The 25,296-nt window shown below is 31.7% G+C and overlaps 2 protein-coding genes across 3 annotated transcripts in view; both read left to right on the top strand.

Moving 5' to 3' along the window:
* The window catches only part of LOC139516381 (uncharacterized), a 341,046-nt gene that overhangs the window by 277,458 nt on the left and 38,292 nt on the right, over positions 1-25,296 (top strand). The gene's annotated exons all lie outside the window — the stretch shown is intronic.
* LOC139518153 (uncharacterized) lies at positions 1,604-19,035 on the top strand. The gene is made up of 10 exons (XM_071309846.1): positions 1,604-2,285; positions 5,954-6,052; positions 6,969-7,121; positions 8,499-9,026; positions 9,799-9,902; positions 10,338-11,573; positions 13,789-13,819; positions 14,265-14,554; positions 17,437-17,464; positions 18,734-19,035. The coding sequence occupies exons 1-10, from the start codon at positions 2,156-2,158 to the stop codon at positions 19,033-19,035; spliced, it is 2,901 nt and encodes a 966-aa protein (XP_071165947.1). The 5' UTR covers positions 1,604-2,155.

Here is a 25,296-nt window from a genome sequence, read left to right as displayed (position 1 = left end):
TTTTTGTTTTAAATTTTAGACCGATGAATGTACAGCCGATCAACATTATGCTTTTGCACTGAAAGCAGCAATATCAAGCGAGACACATCGTTCCGTAGAATATTTTACAAATCTATTATAATACTGCTTCTAATTGAAAACTTCGGATTTCCAATTATGTCCGAAATACTGTAAAAATTTTAGTATCTTATTTTTTTATTATTGTCTGCCGTTCCCCTTTTTCATACCAAATAACTCTGAACAACCACTCGAACTTTAATTTGAACTTTATCTTTGACAATACCCATCCAAAGCACATTAAACAAACGACATATAAAAATCTGTAAAAAAAATAGATTTTTTTTCACAAAGTGCATGGTGGCCTTTTGTAGCTGACTATACAGAGTGTTGAAAGCTGTACGGTTGCCGATATATGATTTCTTACATCCACTGCATTTAAACTCTGGTGGATAGCTGTCTCATTGGCAATCACACCACATCTAACTTTATTTCAACTCCTATGTTGCTTTTTGTATACTGCAACATTGTTTATTTAGTACGCATATCCCGTTGCCCTCTTTTGGAAGCCCGAGCAAAACCCCTTGTTCCGCGATGGAAAATTTAATTACGAACTCAAAAAGACATATAAAATAGCTCGAATTTCAACTCGAAATCTTAATTAATCTAAATGAGATTTAAATTCAAATCTAACTCAAACTCTACCTCAAGAAGTGACTCAAATTCAAAGTTGTAACTAGAACTCTGCCTTTGAATGTGACTCAAACTCTAAGTCAAACTCGATACTCCATGCTAACTAGAACTTTAATTCTAAGCAATTCGAAAACTAAAAATGGAAAAGGTTTTGTCCGAATTAATCACGTGGATTTACCTCATCAAGTAATGGGATAACCACATCAAAGAATGACAGGACCACATCAAAGAATGACAACACCACATCATATAATGAAACAAACACATCAAGTAGTGTAAAATCGTCAAATTTGGAAACATTATTACGTAATGTAAAACCATATAAAGAATAGACAAATCATCATTACGAAATAACAAAACCACTTCATGTAATGAAACAACTACATTACGTTAAGTCACATACATATCAAGTAATGTTAAAACCACATTGACTGATGACACAACCATATCAAATACAATGTAATGGTGAAACCACATCAAGTAATGACAAAACCATATTTAGTAATGACAAAACTACATTAAGTCAATACGAAACCATATCATGTAATATCGAAATACCATTAAGTAATGACTATTCCATATTGAGTTATATTAAAACATCATAACGTAATGTCAAAACCATATTAAGTAAAGACAAAACTTCATTAAGTAATAATAAAACAACATAAAGTAATATCAGAGTTCCACATTATAATGATTCATTTTGCAATCGTATTTCGGTATGTTTATGTTGGCCAAAAAATTGATTTTTCAATGCTATTAATTTGATTTACCACCTTGGTATTTGGTTACTGTTTTTTTTAATTTTTGGTATTGATATACATGTAGTACGGGAATGGACACATATATGAAAAATTTGTAGATAGCTAGGTCCAAATAAAGTATAAATCGTGATGTTTGTAAATATTTCATAAAAAAAAGGTCATAAAGGGTAGCCGTGCTTTTTTAAAATAAATTTAACAAGAAAAAAACACGATTGTGTAAATATCTGTATGTATAAAAAAAGAAGATGTGGTATGATTACCAATGAAAAAACTCTCCACAAAAGACCAAATGACATAAAAATTAACAACTATAGGTCACGGTACGGCCTTCAACAATGAGCAAAGCCCATACCGCATACTCAGCTATAAAAGGCCCCGATATGACAATGTAAAACAATTCAAACAAGAAAACTTACGGCCTTATTTAAGTACACAAAATGAATGAAAAACAAATATGTAACACATAAACACACGACAACCACTGAATAACAGGCTCCTGACTTAGGATAGGCATATACATAGAGGATATAGTGGGGTTAAACATGTTAACGGGGTTCCTCCCTTTAACCTGGGACAGTGGTGTAACAGTACAACATAAGAACTAGAATCAGTTGAAAAAGCTTAACTCATCAGATGGATAAAAAAACAAATACTACAATTACAAGTGGACGTGTTTGGATACTTTTTAAATTTTTCTACACATGTATTTATGTAAGGAGAAAAAAGACACCATTGAAAAACCTAGTGAACAATTAACTGTAACCAGCAAAAAAGAAACAGCTGGGAATGACTCACGCAGCTTACCAATCGCGAGGAAGTCAATTGAAAAAGGTAAGTTTAGTGAATTCTGCGTTTAAAGGTTCTAATGATGTTATGAGCATAAACATATGTTGAATCATTTCTATCAAAGTCTAAAAACATTTTATAACCGAGGGATATGAAAATATAAAAACAAGTTTTAAAATATTTATATAATACAATATCAATGCCAAAGCAACCAAGAAACTAGAGATAATATATGGCATTGTTTTAAATTCGTGTGACGCACACTTCGCAATTCTATTATACTTTCTTGTGTAATGTCGTAAATTAATATAAGTTATTTGTCGTTGTTCTGTGGGTATCATTTCGAAATGTACTCTTACACTATTTATTTATGTATTTCTCTGGAAAGATGCAAACCAATGCAGCGATTTTAAACGTTTGGTAGTCGCCAACCTTTACACAGAATAAAACAAAAGTGTGTCATCACAATATAGAAATGTACACTATAAGATATCAATTGAAATCGCTTTACCCAATTAAAATAAATATAAATAACTAGAAGAGAACATACACTGAACGAATACATTTATTTGATCTATTACACAATATAAATACAAAATGAATAACACAAGAAGATTTGTAGTCTTAAATCAAAACCATAACCTTGAACAACATACCATCAAAGAAAATAACGTTCACAGGTAAATGAAATTTATTCTGGTGTAATGTATACAATAGAGTACGGAAATATATAGTACCAAATAAATAATTTTGTTTTTCTTAGTACGAGAACAGAAATTCTCGTTATATCAAGCTAGTTCACAGGGATATTTGAGATGTAAGCTTTTGTTCTGTGTGGTAATGACTGACAGAAAATCATTAATATATCTACAAGTAAAATCTAAAAAATTTGCAAAATTGTTTTGTTCTTTTTATCATTCTAAAAGCTCTGTCAGACTTCTGCTTTATATTTATACAAGTCGGTAAAATTGTTATAAGTTAACTTTATACTTTATGATCATTGTCAAACATCATCCATTACATGCATGTACAATATGATTAGATATTATTGCACAAAATACTCTCATATTCTTTGTATATTTCTAATTGCATTAATCTGTCACCTAGTAAGAACACAATGCTGAGATCCTTTTAGATTTTTATCAATTATAAGTTATCAAGACATTTCAATAGCTTAAAACAGAATTGTCACGGTCTTTCTTTAATTAATTCTAAATAAAATTGAGAATGGAAATGGGGAATGTGTCAAAGAGACAACAACCCGACCAAATACAAAACAACAGCAGAGGGTCACCAACAGGTCTTCAATGTAGCGAGAAATTCCCGCGTCCTTCAGCTGGCCCCTAAACAAATATATAACATATTTGTAAAGATACTTCAGTTTTACACAGGAAACTATACAAAAAAGTCAGACCAAAAGAACAATTTTGCATGCCCTATTGTTATATCTCTTTCTATGGACGTTGATATTCGTTTGACCTAATCCTACTGTGTGTATGTATCACTACTCGTTTGATATGACCATGTCTGTAATGCCATTTTTGATTTCAATGAAATAGATTTTTATAATAAAGTCAAGGATTTCACAAATTTTTAACTACTTGACTAAATTCGTTTATTGTTCCAAATAAGTAGTTTTTAGTTTTGCAGTACCTGCTGTGTTCTTACTTTTATGGTGATGCTGTTAATCAATCCCGTAAATTTAGATACGATCCAGGCAAACATCGAAAGTTTAAATACACTTATACTAAAAGATTACCAATTTAACAGTGTAATAAGTTATTATATATTTTTTAATCGGTTTAGATATGTATTATCCTTTCGATAAATTAAACAACAAAATGACATTACTATGCATCTATGAACATTAACGGTTCTACATTCTGTCGATACCTGTATTTTCGAATTGCGCTACATCAAGTTTTTTCTCTGACTATTAATGACTATTTAACTCTTAATGCATTGGATGTAGTATAAACTGATTGATATTTTAGTCTTGGATAGATGTTTTTCATAAGGTGCATTTGTTTTTGAGATATTGTATGTTTTTTTCCGTTTTTTAAAGCCGTACGGGGTTGCCTATAATTTCTTACAGCTTATTCATTTGAACTTTGGTATTAAGTTGTCTCATTCAATGACTGCTATCAAAATCGACAATAAATGTACTTAAAATTGCTATATATTTTACAAGTTTACACAAGTATGTCACTTCCACTTTTAGACTTATATCTCGAATTTGACTTACACAGTCATCTCAGTACCAGAATCTATGACAAACGAGACGATTTTAATTTTGAAATTATAAATTTCTCCCACCTAAGTAGCAATATACCATCTTCACCTGCATATGGAATATATATTTCCCAATTCATTCGATATTCAAGAGCTTGTAGCTCCTACTTAGACTTTATAAAACGTCATCAGTGTCTGAGTAGAAAGTTGATGAACCAGGGGTATGTCAAACAACGTCTCGTCCTTTTTCTTAAAAAAGTTCATCGGAAGGTACCAAGACCTTGTTGATAAATCTTCCGTATCAACTTCACAAATAATACATGATAGTCTTGATGTATAGATTCTGCGTACTGATGTTGTTTATCATCTTAACAACGTGTTTTATTGTTCTTTCATTTGTCTTTGTTCTATTATTAATATTACTGTTACTGTTGGATTGTTTTATGTGATATCCATTTAACGTGGTTCGGTACTTAAACATCCCATCAATGTGTTTGTATTGTCTTTCATTTTTTGCTGGTGTGTTTTGTATATGCGACTTTTTGTATTTCTTTTGTTCTTATAACGTGACTCTCTACTTAAAAAGATCAAGTTAGTATGATATTGTTCTATTTTATGTCATTATGATATATTTCTATTATGAATTACAAAATACGTCGAACCACAAACGTCAAAATTATTCAATCGCGTAGTGGAATGAACTATTTGTTGATTCTGATAAATTCTATATCACTTTTGGACTATTTTAAATCTCGGTCTATTTCTGAAATTAATTCTTACACACTTTTGATTTTTTAACCCTGTATGCTAACATTGCCTATGTGAAATTTTAAAATGGTTTGTTTATACATTGAACGACAAATATATGTGACGTTTAAAATTTTCTGACGTCAGACACGCGAATCAATGAATGTGTTTGTAGATAGATGTTTTTGTGTTCTGTTAAATTGTTCCTTTTAAAATTGTTACATGATGATGACTGCTGTACCAATATTTTGACGAATTTATTTATTATGTCTGTTTAGTTCACGCATCATTGTAAATATAACGGTATTTGATGAGACTGTCAACAAAGTGAGAGGGTTAGCGCTCTAAAACCAGGTTTAATCCACCATTTTCTACATTTGAAAATGCCTGTACCAAGTCAGGAATATGACAGTTCTTGTCCATTCGTTTTTTATGTGTTTTGTTATTTGATTTTGCCATGTGATTATGGACTTTCCGATTAGATTTTCCTCTAAGTTCAGTACTTTTGTGATTTTACTTTTTCTATTCAAAGTTTGAGTAAACATTATTCTATCAAATAAAATTGAGAATGGAAATTGGGCCGGCTTATGATTTTTTTTTTGTATCTTACATACGATGAATATATTAATATTAAACATACTATTAAGTAAATAAAAATAAAAAAAAGTGAAAGAAAAGAAGATTTATATTTTTTAATATGTATAGAGCTTTTTATTATGTGATTCTATTTTTAGACAAAGATATTCAACTTCCGTGGTTGGTTGATGCAAATGAATTCAAATGTATGCTGTCACAAGGAGAATTTTTGTCGTACGATAACCGTTTGAGTCTAGGTAGTACTCTCTTGAAGAAAATTTTTAAAAACGAATAATAAAGAACAAATCTCTTCTCGCTTGAGCTTAATAATTTCAATAATAAATGAATCTTTACAAGCAATCATATAGAACTATGTGGAACATATTTTTTTTAGAGGGTAACGCTTATTAGAGGAAACAGAACCATACCTGCTTAAATCAAAAAAATCAATCTAAAACTATGAATTTTTCATGTAGTACATACAGATTTGATAAGATATCGATTTTCAGGTACATAAATATATGTTTGCCTTATTTGAACATGTACACATAAAGCATCTTTTTAACCGCTTCCGTGTTGTGCAATCGATAATATGAATTTTTCGTTCTGGGTAACAGTTGATTTTAGGTTCCTTCTCGCGGTTTGTGTTTCAACTTTGTCGATACCATTGAAAATCCAAAAGAATTGATTTTGATTTAACCAACTGACGCTCAAGTAACAAGTGTAAATTGTGGGATAAAAACAATATATGTACATTGTCGGAAACATAAAATGCATTTGTACTCGTTACGAAACAAGATAAAACTCGGCGAGCCTTGTTTTTCGTCCAGTTTATAAACCTCATACAAATATGTTTGATGCATGCACGGGTATATGCTTCAGTTTTGTTATGGCGCACATTTAGTGTTGTCAATAAATATGTTCAAACATGTCTTAGTGGCTGAAAATGCAATTCTCAACATGTTTATGCCATCAAGAAACTACAGTGTCTAGTTTATATTATCATTAGATCAAATGTTTTCGTACGTTATATGTTTTCACACTATTCATACTCTTTCAAGGGAAATCGTGACATCACAAAGCATTTTTAATAGAACGAAAACCCATGAGACGAGGATATGTTATTTATTTTCAAAGAGCATTATTTTGTTTTTAAATACAATTTAATATTAGGTGGACCATGTAAGGCAGGGAAGAGTACTCTCGCAAGCGTACTTATTGGCGAAGACATTCCTCTACAATGGAATTCTACAGATGGGCTGGTTATTTTTTTTGGCAGGAATGGTATTGACATTGAAAAGGAGAAAATGCTTCCTCTTAAAGAGGGTATGTCTGAACAAGTGTACTTGAATCGTTTATAATTCTTTCTTTTGAAACAGTTTCATGTAAATCAACCTATATTATAACTTTTGATTTTTATATTACGGACGGTATATCTTTATATAAGCTTTGGATTTCAAATATTTTGGCCACGAGCATCACTGAAGAGACATGTTTTGTCCAAAGGCGCATCTGATGCAAAAAATTGTAACCGTTAATGTTATTACTACCACTGGTTCGATGCCTCTGCTGGTGGACTGTTAGTCCCCGAGGGTATCACCAGCCCAGTAGCCAGTACTTTGGTACCGGCATGAAAAAACGGATTTTTTGTGATATTAAAATTTGCTGTTACAAAATGTTAGAAATTATTATAAATTAAGGAATGTATCTTCCTCATGCAAAGCTCTGATTCCGTTCACGGATATGGCTATACTTTTATGGACCTTTTGGATTATAGCTCTTCATCTTTAATATAAGCTTTGGATTTCAAATATTTTGGCCACGATCACCACTGAAGTGACATATTTTGTCGAAATGCGCAACTGGTGCAGGAAAATTGGTACTGTTAATGTTATTGTAGAAAGGAGTCGATTATTATAACAATAGCTGCAAACACAGATGTTATTGAGTCAAATAGTCTTAAGATTGTTTTTATTAATGTACGTTTCTTTAGAACAATCTTCATCAAGTTATACAAGCCATTCAACCTTTGAACTACACCTTTATGTCCATAACAATACTCCTTGGTTTCGTAATAGAAAACTTCGCCTTGACAACCCACATAAATTTGATTGTCTTTAACGACCTGATCAGTTCACATCTTTTAAATACACTTATTTAATCGACATAGGAAGACACTTGATGTTTATGTTCTTCAAATTTAAGCCAAACTTAGCCATTACCGGTCCTTCTCCTTTTCACAGTTTTTTTCTTTTGTATTCCTATAACACCACTTTCTAAGTTAAGTTTGAGTAATTGTACACGCAAAACATGTTTAACCCCAGTACATCTTGTTAAGATCTGAACCCAAAAATTGATTTAAATCTGTCTCTTTTTTTATTAATATTTTACCCTATATTGAGATCGTTAGCTTTCTAGTTTTGATACAAACTGTAATCGATTTTAAAAGCCAAACGATTCATTGTTAAAAACCGTCATTAATGTATCTGGTCTCTTGTTTGTGGTTTTCTCATTGACAATCATACCTCATCATATTATTTTAAATCCAATGAGCGAACTCAATCACTCAATAGCTATGGATAATTATCATCTGTATATGTAAAATCATTTGTCCAGGAAACTAAAAAAAAGATATCATTAATGTTTCTAAATGTATAGTTCGTTTGTTGACCGTTGCTACATTACATTTGCCAAATGTTGTAGGCGAACGGGGACATGAAATTTTGGCAAAGATTCTACGAGGAAACCCAAACGTCTATGATCAGTATGAACATAAAATAAACCAGCAAACTATGCATACTCACAGTTACCACAGTCAAGCAGAGTTGATAAATAAATCATCATCTGCATCATCGATCTTAGTTGCAGTACAAGGCAAAATGTCCACAGCAGTTCAAACACACCAGGTTCTCACTAAGTGTAGTGAATTGATGACGGAAGATGTTGGGACAAAAGTTTCAAACAAAGGAATGTCTGCTGAACCTAATGAGATAAAATCATTAGATTTGCAGACGATGCAACTTCAAACAAGTATTTTACAGGAAGTCCGAGATAGGAAATACAAAATAAAAATAGCACCTTCTGATCTTATCGATTTTGGTGGTCAGAAATCATACGATATGACCCATCAACTTTTCATTCAACACCGTGGATCATTTTTGTTAATGTTCGATGGCAGATTTGGTCTACATAACCAACTTAACGAGTATCCAGAGGGAGTAACTGCTGCATGTAAGTACAATGAAATATAGAAAAAACACACAATTTCATATTGGTATATTATATTGTATGTTAATACATTGCTTTAAATTTGAGTGCGTTGTTAAATTGCCGGTCAAAATGAACATATACCGTCCTACTTCATCAACGGACAGCTCTGAGACGTATGTTTACCTTTGCTTATTGAAAGTTATAACATAGAGTTACGATCAGAAATGCAAGCACTCAATAAAATGTTAGTTTTTGATCTTAAAAGACCTATCAATGAATGTGAAAACGTTCATAATGTTTTCCTTATTTTCATTTATGCTTCATACGAGTAAAATAGTCAATCAGGAATTTAAACATTGCGATAATAACATCTTCCATGTATTAATTGCAACTGCTTTTGAACGTTACAACGTTATGACTATTATGAATTTATGAACAGAATAAGGATCTTCAATCTCCTAATCTTGATTGAAAGCTATACACGTGACAAAGACCCTTGATTATCGGTGATACTGTTTTTTAGAAGTAAATATGCTATGTTAGTGATGTTTGTGCACATTTCTATGCATTTGTTCTAATTAAGAATTTTATTTTTTACTTCTGGTTTCTCAAAAATTATTGTGCTTTATTTCGTATAATAAAAAGTTCCCCTGTCGTATATTATAAAAACCAAAAAAGTATAGTGTTATAACGTATATACGTTACTGGTCATATTCTTTCGGTTAAAGAAACTATTGGTTTTGTCATGATTTTGCTGTTAAATAAAATTAACCAAAAGTTATACATTTTTTAGCCATACTGAAACACTGGGTTGATTCTGTTTTAACCTACACTGAAGATACTGAAGATATTATGCCAATGATTATGTTTGCTGCAACACACAGGGACCTATGCATGGTAAATTTACAGCATGCTTCTGTTTCACTTGTATCTTACCAATAATGGTATAAGAATCAAAAGATAATACCCAAACGCGATTTCAATTGGTTTATATTGTATTGTATATACATATATGAAGTTATTTTCTTTAAGTTAGATAGGTCTTTTTGTTGAAAAATCAATTAGGGTTTCATTGAAATTTGCTTTACGATATAAAATAGTGACCAGTGTATAAGGGTCGTTATTTTCATTAATTAAAATACAAACAATTATTTACTTAAACACTGTATTCGTTTAAAAGACTGTTGTGTATACAACACTATAGTCTTTTACATTCCCTCATTGTTTACAATCTTTGTGTTATTTATGCTGCCAAACAATGTCGATGGTAATTATGAAAGAAAAAAATCTGAACTTAATTATTCAATCTACTTTTTTTTTTATCTCCTTAAGGTAAATACTGTCAAATTAAAGGAAAGTTTCATCAGGGATCTAAAACTGATGTTCTCAAAGCACGAGAAAAAACCCCACATATACCTTGATACGGTATTTTTTATCAATGGAATTGATAAAAATGACTTTGAAATACAACGCATGACGGATCAAGTCGTCATCTTTGCAATGAAACAGTCATCATGGGGACAGCGAAGACCTATGCAATGGGTTCCTTTAGAGCTACAAATTTCCAAAATGAGAATGAAAAATATAAATATCATAACGAAGGAAGACTTACGACATATAAACAAGATGAATGATGATCTGGCCTTAAATGAACCTCAGATGGAAGATTTCTTAGTAGTCCAGCATTCTTTAGGCAAACTGATGTATTACAGCCATCCAGGATTAAACAACTTCATTATTATTCACCCTCCTGCACTGGTTAATATATTGAGGTCTTTTGTGACAGATGAGAAGTTCTTTCCAGAAGACGAAAACCTTAGATCCATTTTGAAAATATTGACTGACACAGGGAAAATCTATAAAACAGATCTTTTAAAGCTATGGCAACAAGAATATTTCCTTCAGTACATGCCTAATAATACCACCCAAGAGTTTGTTGTACAGCTCCTCGTTCATTTGGATATTCTGATAATCCCCAAGGATTCCAAACGAACTCATCCAGAAGCAGATTTATATCTTGTTCCATGCATGATAAAGTCTATTAGACCATCAGATTTCAACTTCGGTCTTGAAGAAAGAACGATATGCTTGAGATATTCACTAGAAAGACATTCAATTCCTACTGCACTGGCTTACAAACTAATTGGAGGATCAGTCAACGCTTGGCCATTGAAATACGAAAGTAACAGACCTTGTCTTTATCACAAAGCTGCAGTAATGCATCTGAATGAGGACAATGAACTCCGAATATGGGTAGAAGACAACCAACTATTGGTTAATATGACAAACAAAAAATCATTGCTTCATATTTCACCGGATGTTGCAGCAAGTGTACAAGAATGCCTGACAAAGAATCTTGATGTATCCCTCTCGTTCCATTATAAGAGCTTCGGCAGAAAAATGAAAATACCAGAAGTATCAAATCTTTACACGATTGAAGTAGGCCTTCCGTGCTTCAGTGGCGTTTGCTTTAAATCTTTGCAAGACATCATGAATTATGAAAAATGGACATGTGTAAACGGGAAGGAACACAAAACCAAATATCTACAATACTGGATCTTCAACACGGTAAGGCTGATCTTTGTATATCTTTATTTTACATAATTTGTAGTAGGCATGCATCCTCAAACTTCATTTACCTGTCAATTACCTGTCGTAAGATTAGAAACGCAATAGAGCAAGGTTGACTGCAAGACAGTCTGTTACTTTTAAGTTTTAATCTGCATGAAGTAAATTCCGTCTATTTAAATTTCTTCTTAGTAGACGTAAATATTTTGGATGTTTATAATGTCCCGAGTGAATCTCTTGGGCGAAGACACGAGTAGTGAGAAAGTTTAAATGCAAATACATAGTCTCGATCCTGTACGAACAATTGTATTAATGATTAGTGTCGACTGGGCATTTTTATATATTAGATGATTGTAACTAAATAAATTTGAAAAATGGATACACGCATAAGTCATTAGATTTGAATAAAATAGTAGAAAGATGGGGTTTATTTCTATTTGGAAGTTAATAATGTTGTTAATGTTCATTCATTAATAAGGTTTGCTAAACAAGAAAAATGCACACGAAATACACTAACAGGTGTTACAAATACAAGACGAATACAAAATATCTGAAAGCGGTCTTATACATGTTATCTAAAAGTAATACTCATGAAGTTTAGAAAATATGTTATAATCAACCTTGTGAAACATTAATGTGCACGCAATGGTGATAACAAATTCATTTCACTTATATATTAGTATATATGTACAGTTGTGCCAACATCTAGGCATTACAGTGAGTTCTAAAAATGCAAGAAAACTCTTAAATGGTGCACATGATGTTACTAATTTATTTATTATGACTGTAATGTGTTGAATTCTGAAATTGACAAATTTGACCTAAATACGACAACCGTTCATGCTGGCTGTTCAAACTCCTCCCTCTGAAAAATTATCCAGGGGTTTTCTTTTTTACAAACAAAAAAGGAAGGTTCATGGAAGAGCCTACACAAGCGCTTTTACACTTATACTTATCGGACATTGAAATTACCTTAATGTCCTATTCATAATCGAAATAATTGATGCAAGCTATACTTTATTGTAGTTTTAACATGGGTAGGCATTATATTCGTGTTATTTTAGCCCTCATTATCGCTCTGGTAAAAAAATCACGAATATAATGCCTACCCATGTTAAAACTACAATAAAGTATAGCTTGAATCAATTATTTTTTAAACATATGAATATAAAATTGCAATATTAACATAAGATGGCCATTTATAAAATATATTTGGGAAAATACTGATTTTACTATCTTCCATATTTGACCAGTTATAACATTTTTTTTCAAATCTAGTTACTCATTTTCTTTTTTGAGTAATATCGTAGCTGATATCTAGATGTTATTGGAAAGCTCTTCACATATTAGTATTGTTGGTAGTTTCATATGCAAGAAATTTTAAAACATAATGCGTATCGTATAACGAATAGCGCAAATATTAATACTGATATTGAACTAACAAACAAGTGTTTTATAGACATCTGGAGCTTGTTATTTGACATCAAATCTGTGTTCGAAAAATTATATGTATACCTGATATCCTACATTATCTCATCATCCAATGCACATAATATGAGTATAATGATATTTTTACTCTTGGTTAAATTGAAATTGCACCTTCCGACAATTTTGTCAAACATTATATTAACGATGATGTCCATTTGAATAGTATATTATTTGGTAAAGATGGTTGGTTTCATTGAAAATGAAATGTTTTGGTTAATTTAACTGCACTTATTTTTGTAATTATATATAGCGGCACATCTACTGAACATACTAAATAATGAAAAAGATAAATAATGCATTAGGGTTTTTAAACAGTAAAAGAGGGACGAAAGATACCAGAGGAACAGTCAAACTCATCAATCGAAAATAAACTGACACCGCCAGGGCTAAAAATGAAGAAAACAAAAAACAGACAAGCAAGAGTACACATGACAGAACATAGCAAACTAAAGAATATACAACACGAACCCCAGAAAAAACTAGGGGTGATCTCAGGTGCTCCGGACGGGTAAGCAGATCCTGCTCCACATGTGGCACCCGTCGTGTTGCTTATATGATTACAAAGTCAGTAAATAGTCTCATTCGGTAGGTCACATTCACGAAAGGGTAGGGGATTGTAGTTACAACGTAAGGAAACTCATTTAAATTGAATATCTTTTTAATTCATTATAATGAAATACATCCGTTTGATATCATTTATTGTTTAATGGTATGTATACAATTTCAGGCACAAAAGACATGTGGACATGGATGTAAAGGTAGACATCATATTTAGTTTTCAAGTAATGTTTCTTATATTGATTGAAGACACTATGTAAAAAAAACATTACAGTACCGGACAATGCTTCAGGTTTTATCACGTGTACTGACAGCCCACCATCGGTGGTATCGACCAAGTGACTGATAATGCTAAATAGCATCTTAATATTCTAGTACATCCGAAGTGCTTCTCTGGATTTACCGCAAAAGTTCACGCTAAATCCAAAACTCATGCATGATGTTCATTTCTCACGAGACTGTGAGATAAAAGACTTCAAATGTTGATTATTTACTCCAAATAATACAAATTGCCGAAAAAAATGTAAAAAATGCCTTCATTTTGAAATATTGTTTACCTCGAGCTACATCTTGAATATACGTTATGTGTTCTTACTACATTATTTTCTTTATAATTGGTTTTGCAAAACAAAATTGTATTTACAGGACTCACCGACGAAGAATTAAAAGCAGAACCGTCTGATAAGCATCTTGTTAGATTAGGATGTCATATCGGCATTAACAAGTTTAGAGAATATTTTATCTACTTGGGAATGGAAGTGAAGGAATGGGAAGATATAAATTCCCAGTATGTTGGTCACAGTCCCAAAGGGATTATGTCGATGGCCCTGACGCAATGGAAAAATTCGATGTTATCGAAACTAAAGGAACCTTCTTTGAAAGACCTTTGTGATGCCCTGAAAAATGTGGAGCTGGATAGTCATCTTATATGTCAGGTACAGAGCTAGTTTGTTTTATATAACTAAATGTAGCTGTTTTATATTCTAATATGACGTGTTTTGATTGCTTTGTAAACAACACCGTGATAAAATTTTCGATATATCTATACTAAGGGCAGTTAAAATATACCTCCCACCTTTATCTACATATACATGTGCAAATGCAATGTCGATTGAGCTATGTTGAAAATTGAAATTTAAAAAATTCTACAGATCCTTTGTTCTTTTTATGAGTCATATCAAAAAGAATTAATACATAATTGATTTGGTATAATGTACAAAATGTATAAATTAGATAATACTGCATTAAAATGAATTTTGAGGAAGGTGTTGCCCTTTTTTCCATATTATTGCATTTTTCCATTAATGTCCAGTGCACGATGATTAATCAATAGTGTAGACATCGCGATATCTACAATGTTAACACGATATTGTGTCAACGTTCGTGATTGTTTACATTGTTTGAACCCCTTATATTTTGTTTACATCGTTGCCAACGTTGACATCGCGATGTATACAAACTTGAAAATGTATTGTGTTAACATTGTTTACATCGCGATGTTTACAATCTTAACACGATGTTAGGTCAACATCGTTTACATTGTTTGAATCCTTATATTTTGTTTACATCGTTGACATCGTTAACATCGCGATATCTATAATGTCAACACGATGTTGTGTCAACATTGTTAACATTGTTTGAACTCTTATATAGTGTTTACATCGTTGACAACGTAAACATCGCGATATATACAAACTTGAAAACGTATTGTGTTAACATTGTTTACATCGCGGTGTTTACAATGTTAACACGATGATATGTCAACATCGTTTACATTGGTTGAACCCTTATATTTTGTTTACATCGTTGACATCGTTAACATCGCGATATCTACAATGTTAACACGATGTTGTGTCAACATTGTTTACATTGCTTGAACTCTTATATAGTGTTGACTTTGTTGACATCGTTAACATCGTTATATATACCATGTTAAACAGATTTTGAGTTTACATTGTTAACACTGCAACTATTTTGTGTCAAGTTAAATTTATAACATCCTATTTTTTTTAAAAAAACCTCATAAAAATGAAAACTGAATACATGTAATCTAAAGACTTTATTGAATGAATACGAAAACTGTTTTGTAAATATTGTCAACATCACAATGTCTATGATTTCAAAAACTGTTTTGTAAATATTGTCAACATCACAATGTATACGATTTGAACGATGTAAATACAAAGGTATAGACTTTGTACACATCATATATACGATGAGGCGATGGAAACGAGATAAAACCCACATTGTCAACATATAACGATGTAAACGATGTAAACAGAAAGTTTTAGAGTCGAAATACAATATAAACACGATGTTGACACAATATTGTCAACATCACGATGTATTCGATGTGAACGATGTGAAGACATAGGAAAAGACTTATACCGTGTTAACATTGACCTAAACTCGGTGTTGTGTTAGTGTAGCTCACACGTAAACTTAACAAAATTACGTTCCCATTGATAAAACAAAAAAAGTGTGGGGTAAATTTCATTGTTTGTATAGAATCTCAGATACGTTAACATACACTTAGAAATATAAAACATCACCCCCTCTTTTTGCGAAATATTCTTTGAAGAAAAAATACCAACAAAAGCAAAAGAAACAAACAGAAAAGATAGAAATGTAGTGATCCTTAACATCTCAATCTTTTTTCTTCGTCAGAAAGCACGCTGATGCTAATGCGTAATCGAGACATCTTTAGTATCTTTAAACTACTGCAAATCATCAAAATGGCTTACACTTAACTTCAATCAATCAAATTTTTTTTCAATATTCAACACTATAATGTATTGGGAAACTCTGTATTCAGAATATTTTTTTTTGATCATCTGTATGCCCAGAATATTTTATTTTTTTTTATCAAATTCGGGATCAGAATTTTTTTTAAAGAAAAATTCCATTCTCACCCTTTTGAAGTCAAACGGTCGTTCCTGAACTGCTAGAAAAGTTGTCTGAAACAAATGCGTTCGGTTCTACGTATTTAACATGTAAATGACATAGTTTACAAGTGTGAACAAATCTTATGTACAGGTAATTAAGAAAGGTGTATAGATGTGAACAAATTTAATGTGAAACCGGTGTACATTACATTAAACTAATTGTAAACATGTTTATTGTACATGGCTTTTGGTGTGAACACGGCCTTAGTTCACAACATCTATACAATGTTGACGATGTAAAAACAATAATGTCAACATCACGATGTACACAATGTTAACGATGTAAACAGAAAGATATGAACTCTATATTCAACATGAACACGATATTGAAATGCTATTGTCAACATAACGATGTAAATCCAAAGGTAAAGACTTGGTTCACAACATCTATACAATGTTGACGATGTAAACAGAAAGATATGGACTCTATATTCAACATAAACATGATGTTGACACAATATTATTAACATCACGATGTATACGATGTGAATTATGTAAACACAAAGGTAAAGACTTGGTTCACAACATCTATACAATTTTGACGATGTAAAAACAATATTGTCAACATCACGATGTATACAGAAAGTTATAGAGTCGATATACAACATAACATGATGTTGACACGCCATTGTTAACATCACGAATATACGATGTGAACGATGTAAATACAAAGGTACAGAACATTTAGATAGGATACAATGTAAACACAGTAACGACACTATTAGATAAGTAAAATAGATCACGAAATATCGTGCACATGATTATTTATCGTATATTGAGCTTCGATTTCCCTGTTTTACTGAGTTGTTTTTTCGTTACATAACATCTGATAGTTAGTTTTCTTCATTTCAATAAACAATTTTTTTTATTAGATATTCAGAGAAAGATCGGAGCTGCTTGGTAAGTAAAATTTTTCATAAAACAATTAGATGAAAGTAAATTAGTTCTGAATGTTAGATGAGCAATTTATCAGGATGATGATCAATTACAAATACACATATGCGTCAATTTTTATTTTGTTGTTGTTGTTTTGGGTTCATTCATGTAAACACAGGGATAGTGTGCATTGATCTAGCACATCTAAATAAATCCATATATTCTCTTTAAAAACAACGCAAATAAGTATGCGCTTTATATCAAAGTCAATGTTTTCTCCGCAAAACAAAGTTTATATCTCACTGTTGTTGGGTCAGTAAGTTAACTGTATAATTTTACTCTCTATGATATTTACTAAACTGAAGTGAAATAAGTTTTAGGATATTTATTTTTATTGAATGACATTTCCTTGAAAACAAAAAATTCTATAGTCAGATAAGAGAAACATTGAAAGATAGAACGGGTTATGAATTTGAATAAGAGCTCACCTCTGTTCAAATCTCAGATAAAAAAATTGGACCAAACAAGTCAAGTTAACACAATCGAGGTCTTCGCATGAACTCTAAATAAAACCTTGGTCTAGTCTCTCAACATTGTTACAGATTGGTACAGTTCTAACCTGTACGAAAGCTTCATCGGATTTGGTTACAAGATAAGCGTCCCACAGTGCAAGTTCAGAATTCACAGAAAATATTACAAAATGAATAAAGAAAAAAATAGATAAATGCATATAAGAACTAAGATCAAACACTACGAAACATTGTAGAATATAACACAATGTTGACTACAGTATCCCTTGTTTTGACATTTTTACTTACTATGTCTTTGTTTTGTTCACACCTCGTTTTAGTTATACTGGGATTGTATGTGACTGTCATACAAGTGAGAGGTTTATCTAGCTATAAAACCAGGTATTATCCACCATTTTCTGAATAAAAAAAATCTATGTACCAAGGCAGGACTATAACAGTTGTTATCAATTCGTTTGATGGGTTTGAGCTTTTGATTTTGCCTGTTGATTGGGGACTTACCGTTTCGAATTTTTCTCGGAGTTTTTTTACTTTTAAACACAGGCACATTATATCAGTCAAATGTTTTTGTGATAGTTACATTGAAACTACAGTAGTGTCTTTTTCATTCGTTATCCTTCGTCGTCTCGATGTAGATGTTAAAATTTTGTGAAAAAGGGCTCCGGCAGTTACTAATTGATTGAGTATTTTGACTTATATTTTTTCGAATGTTTCATAGAATATTACAGAATTGATAAGTTAATACGTTGATTTATCATTCCAGCAATGGCGGACTTCAATCTCCAGACTATCCCCAGTGACCAACATTTGAAAGAATTGTCAAATCAGGTCGGAAATTGCCCATTGCAGTTGGGAGTAGAACTTGGATTAAGTTTTACTGAAATTGAGCAAAGTTTGTTCAGTTTTCCAAAAGATCTGCCCGGTTTGTTGGAAGATTTATTGACAAGATGGAGGGAAAAGTCAAAAGTCAAGACCATTTACAGCTTGATGTTGGCACTTGAACGCGTGAATGCAGGTGGACTCACATACTTACTTGAAATATCAAAGCATGCTTATGCAAAGTAAAAGAAACACCAGCATGTCGGCAAAAGTCTATTTTTTAACCAAAACAATAACTTTAATGACTGTGTTACGATTTAATGCATCACAATTGCTATTTTATACATAATTCGTTGTAAATTCTATGCATAATTATACAGATAGTTTGATAAATTAATAAAGAATTGTGAATGTAATTATAGTACTCTATTGACGGAGGATCTTTGTGATTTCATCATGGCAACCAGGATTCAAATAGTGTACGATATATGATTGTTTCGTTTACAGAAGACACATCAGCGACGATAGAATAAAAAAAAGCTAAGTAAAGTACAATACGAAGAGCATATAAGCCCTAGTATCAATAAAAGGAAGAATGACAATTTAATATTAAATGACAAAATCATAAGCTAAAACACATCAACCGAAAAAGAGAACAACTGTCATATCCCTGTATTGGTATAGGCATTTCCTAATGTCGAAAATGCTGGATGAAACCTCTCACTAAATGAGAAAGACGTGAAGGACTAACTACGACAATGAAAAGAAAATCTTAATGGTGTGTAACAAACAAAACCGCAGAACTTTGTCTTTCATGTTGTTTAGTATTTGTGTAAAATACAGTTAAAAGGTGTCTAGAACAGTGGTCGTTTTAAAATATGGAGTAAACTTTTACAATATTTAGTATGAATCAGGATTACTACATTTAAAAGCAAAGACGAAAAAAACACATTTCAAGCCAAAAAAAGTTTCGCTATAATAACAAATCATTTATTTTCAGGTCACGGGGACGCAAAAAGGACTTTTTCAACCCGTCGGTGATTTTCAGGATTATATTAACTTCTTTACCATCTGGGGATATTAAATGTAAACCATTTTAGCAATGTCCTGTCATATATTATCATTCCGTTGTATCCAATGCTAGATTCGCAGTGATACATTATTTGTTTGATACGATCATTGCAGAGGAGTTATTTGGTGTCCTTTGTTACGACCCATCATGATATTCTTCAAACTGGAATTTCAACTTTCATTCTGAGCTCAAATTTCAATGGCACTTTTTGTAATCTTTCCCGTATTTGTGCTTGTATGTGTTTTTGGAGTTTATATGCCACTGTACACGAGCTAGACATTATTTTTATATATCCAAAAAGATTAAATTACAAAAATAAAATTTGTGGCTTTGAAAGCAATATCATTCGATTCCATGCGTGGCATAAGGTCTTGAAAACTTTGAACTTGTTTTCAGACATCAGTTGTTAAGGTCTTTAAATGAATGAATAACTGACTTTCTTAACCATGTTTAGTGAAAAAATCTACTCGTTGCGACACTAACTTAATGTCATTTTGCGTTTTATCGGCCTCACAGAGATCATTGCTGGTCTTTTGACACATCTTTTTATCAATAGAAACTACTTCAAAGATAAGTTCCTCTCAAGTTGATCAAGGTGATCATTTTTGTTCTGTCTCAATTTTATTATTTCTTGTGATACTTTTGCTTTTATTTCCCCTACTCGTGTTTAATTTTCCAATCAATAAACTACCAACTCCTTACCCGCATGGGTAATAAAGTAATATCTTCTAGCATCGTAAATTTTCCATAAGTTCAATGCATGTTTGCCATGCATGTTGGACATACCAAGCAATCATGATTAGAACAATAAAACTCAAAACACATGGCTTCATGATGGTTGCAGGTTTTATTTGTGTTGAACGTAGTCCCTGCTGACAAAGGCAAATCAACCAATTGGTGAGAAGCAAGGACTATGTATAGCAACACAATCAGTACATAACACATCTTACAATCAGTAGAAACGTTTATTACCTCGGACGATTTATGTAGATTTATGTAGTCTAGAACAGGGATCACACATTACTATTTTGACGCCATTTGCCAGGGACCAGCAAAAAGAAATGTAAGAACATTTTGTAACACGTATTTTGTCACATATGTGTTACTTGGTTCGACACAAAAAGCAAACAGACAACCGTTTGACTAGTATAGAAATTGTCTAGCTTATTGCTATAAAACAATAACGCTTGTGAAAAGTAAAATCACAAAAAATACTGTGATCTTTAGGTTTCTGATATGAAGTTGTTTGCAATAAAATCGGATTTTTGTAAAACATACTTTTTCCAATCAAATTGTAATTTTTATAAAATTGTCCCCGTAATGTGCGTTTTTTTGTTGTTGTTGATTAATTGGTAACAACAGCTACTTATCCTACTAAAATGAATATTTTTCTTCTACAGCAATCATTTAGTTGTAAACAATACATGATTTCCCATTATTTGAATCAGCTTGAAATCAAAATGTAAATCACAGTGTGATATTATTTCGCTTCCATGTTTTTATCAAACACGTGTTTTACGTGTTTGATAAAAACATGGAAGCGAAATCTCATTATTTATCTTACTCCCTATACATTTCTTGTTTATTCCATATTAGGTTAGTAAGCATGGCTTTTTTAATACACTAATACACGGTTATTCGTTTTTTCATGCGTTTTGTTATTTGATTTTGCCATGTGATTATGAACTTCCCAAATTGATTTTCCTCGAAGTTCAGTATTTTTGTGATTTTACTTTTTAGTAGTGGTCTTACCTCCCTTCATAAAAACAAAAAGGTGTTGGAGAAAAGGTTTCATCAGACAGAGAAATTAATGACAAACATTTAAAGTAAATTCTACATACACATTTTAAGTTTACAAGTTGTTATTGTTGGCATTTGGTTTTTGTATAGACCGATGGAAGTAACTATGTTCTTAATACTAACGTAAACGGTATTGAAGACTGATAACTATAATTAAATAGGCAATTAGTCTAAATACCACATGTCAGCTTAAGATATTCGGTAAGATAAAATGGTAACACAGTGTGCTGGTGACCTAATACGATATAAATGGTGTCAGTAAATTCCTGTTGGGGATTTGAGGTTTGCTCGCAAACCATATGGAATTTACTGACCCCAAATATACGGTAGTAGGTCATTAGCACACTACTGTATGTTACTAATATTGATAGTCAGTTCATCGGTTTTTTTTATGAAAATCATCTCATCATAAGATCAAATGAGCATCACTTTCAGTTCTTCTTCGTCGTCGGTCGTCCATAACATTTTCAAAGATCTTCTCCTCTGAAATTATATTACTAATTGCAATTAAAGCTGGGGTTAAATATCCTTATGGTATCCAGTATAAAGTTTGGATCTATTTTTCTGGTAAGTCAAATAACATGGCCGTTATAGTTGAAATAGATCAAAAAGTTATCATACATTTATTGTATAATTGATAGAATAAAAGTTTGTCAAATCAAAAATGTTTATTATTTCAAGATCTACCTATAAGCAGCCGAATTTCAGGTGATTCCTTTTTTTAGATTTTATTTCGCTTTTATCCTAGAAATGATATTAGATATAAAAAAACTATTGAGGCAAAACTAAACCGTACCTGCAATACAGAATGTCAATTCAAACAAGGAATTGGAAAAAAGTAAAATCACAAAAATACTGACAGAAAACATCAAACAAATGGACAACAACTGTTATCTTCCTGATTCGATACACGCATTTTCAAATTTTGGATGACTCGTAAGGAAGTAAAGATCTTAAAACAAATTGAATGTTAGATTTTGAAAAGATTTTCTCTGAAAAAAATAAAGCAAACCAATTTCAACTTACATTTGGGCAAATTATTATTCAAGTATGTAGTATTAAGTTTTTTTAGTCATTCAATAAACATGGCCGCGATGATTAAAACTAGAAAATAGAAATACAAACCATTAGCTGTCTTAAACTTGAAAACTGTAATAATTGTATTGAATCCACAAGGGCTACCAATGTCAGAGATTATATATTGTCCTACTTCAATACATTTTCTCATTGCATTATATCAATTTACCTGGCAAAGATGTCAGGTGAGCGAAAATTGATCATAAGGCTTTTTATTCATAATTTTGAATTATAATCAACTGTAAAATGATATCAGATGACAAAGAAGCTATGCAACCAAAAGTGCCAAATGGTGAAGTTGAAATCAGTCTTTCGTAAATTTTACAGTCATCATCAAGAGTTGGTTGATTGTTATTGAATACCTGGTTCGCGTATGATAGTGCATATGTTCCAAATGTCCAGTTATCGTAATAATTTTTGTGCGTGTTTAAAGTTAATATGTATAGTAATGATTTTTTTAAATTCAAATTGTAATTTGTAAAGAGATAAAAACCGTCTTCACCATATTTTTTTTATTATTATTATTAAATTGCAACAGCAGCTATTATAAAATTGAAAATTGAAATGGGGAATGTGTCAAAGAGACAACAACCCGACCATAGAAAAAACAACAGCAGAAGATCACCAATAGGTCTTCAATTTAGCGAAATATTCCCGCACTCGGAGGCGTCCTTCAGCTGGCCCCTAAACAAATATATATTTGTTCAGTGATTTAAAATAAGACTGTCTTCAAACAGCATTTATTAAGATGTGAACAAGACATGATTTTTCGTTTTTTTTTAAATAGGCTTAGAGGTATATTATAAATCACAGTGCGATATGCATATTCACTACAAAATCCAGTTTCGATTAAAACAAAAGAAGTGAATAGAAAATCTTGCATCAACACCATATCGCATCGTAAGCAAATTAAAGCTTAGATATGGCAATAAATTCCTACAAATTCTCCACACAAAAAAAACAGCGCAACGATAATACAATGATACCAATTAGTAAGAATAACATGCGCATGAAACGGACGGTATTATGGCTGATTTTTTTAATTAAAAAAAAAAGAAATGAAATAAGTGATCAGGTCAACTGGGAGATAAATTCCAATGTAAAATACGTAAAAGGATGTAAGAATTGTTTATGAATGCGTTAAATATTTACAAAAAGAAACGTGTTAACAAAAATCACTCATCCATTGATTTAGATTTAAAATCCGTCCTTTTACTTTCTGGCGTTAAGTAGGCTTCATGTAAGAGGTTACGAGTTTGAGCTTTCTAAAAAGCTATGAACTGCTCATCTCTGACCCAATTTAAGATTAAATGTGTACATGAGTTTTTGAATTAGTATTGGAAATGTGGAATTCTAGATATTGATTGACGTAAAATGGATTTACTTTAAGAGTGTGCATTATACACTTTTTTTTTTAATTTCAAATTACTTACCAAAAATTAAAACAATTATAAATACACACGGCTATTGAAGTGTGCCTCTCTAGAGGTGTACCTATATTATATATATATATCAGAAGTTATAAAATACAGATACTTCATTGTTGTGAACATTGTATAGGAATATTGTTTAGCAAAGGAAATCGAGCTAACTGCAGAGTATCAAAGCAAATAAACAGGTATTGATAATTACATAATAGTTATTGAAAAACTGGTCATTATCGTGATATATGGACTGCCCACAGGCCAGTGGTATTGACCGAGACAGCGATAATGACTGAGCCAAAGGCGAGGATATTGTTGCTGTCGCAGTCAATACCACCGTCCTACGGGCTGTCCATATATCACGATAATGACCAGTTTTTCAATAACTATTATGTTTATTTCATTGAGAAACTATGTTTTGAGAAGAATTCATAAAATTCAAAATGTTGAAAGTAACCTCAAGATAGTGTACGATTTCTTTAGGAAAGAGTGAAGACGGGTCATAGTTTTAGATATCTATATAAGTCACTTCAATACTTGAAATACAAAATAAAGTTTACTATAATTAGATCAGTAGCAAAATGGTCATTATAGTTGTCTGCACTAGAAGACGTGTCTTTCATTTTTCTAACTGTAAACTGCAAACACGCCTGAACCGCGTTGAGTTTTCTTACGGAACGTCATTCAAACAGACAAACCACGCCCCACCGGTCATTATCATGTAAAAGTCTGTTAACGACCGGTTTTCCGGTCCGTTTTGTTCTGTTAATGACCGATGGAACTTATTACTGAAGAATAAAGAATGTCGCCTCTTTTTATCCAATAAGATAAGCTTATTCTAAACCGATATGAAATAATCGATATTTCAATATTAAATGAATCTGTGAACTGTATGCATTATAAAACAAACATGAATTAACAACAGTTGATCGGAACTGAAATACAGATAGTTAATTTTCCGGCATTTGATGTCTTACCATGGGCGAGAAAAATATGTTTTTCTTTATCTCATATAAGCCAAGAGCTGTTGCTGTATCTCAGTCACATCATTATACAACCAATCTGAATCTATCATGTAATAAGGAATATGTTAAAGATGGCGTGTATTTCGAATAAAACTAATATCTCCGCATC

Source organism: Mytilus edulis, chromosome 3 (assembly GCF_963676685.1).
Source record: "Mytilus edulis chromosome 3, xbMytEdul2.2, whole genome shotgun sequence".
Lineage (NCBI taxonomy): Eukaryota > Metazoa > Mollusca > Bivalvia > Mytilida > Mytilidae > Mytilus > Mytilus edulis.
Note: the sequence above shows the minus strand (reverse complement) of the source record. Positions and strands in the feature narration are given on the sequence as shown.

Excerpts from the sequence above, each read along its gene's own strand:
- LOC139518153 (XM_071309846.1), top strand. The coding sequence starts at position 2,156 with ATGTATTTATGTAAGGAGAAAAAAGACACCATTGAAAAACCTAGTGAA. Across the intron at positions 2,286-5,953 it reads GAGGAAGTCAATTGAAAAAG|ACAAAGATATTCAACTTCCG; the intron begins GTAAGTTTAGTG and ends TTCTATTTTTAG. Across the intron at positions 13,820-14,264 it reads ATGTGGACATGGATGTAAAG|GACTCACCGACGAAGAATTA; the intron begins GTAGACATCATA and ends TTGTATTTACAG.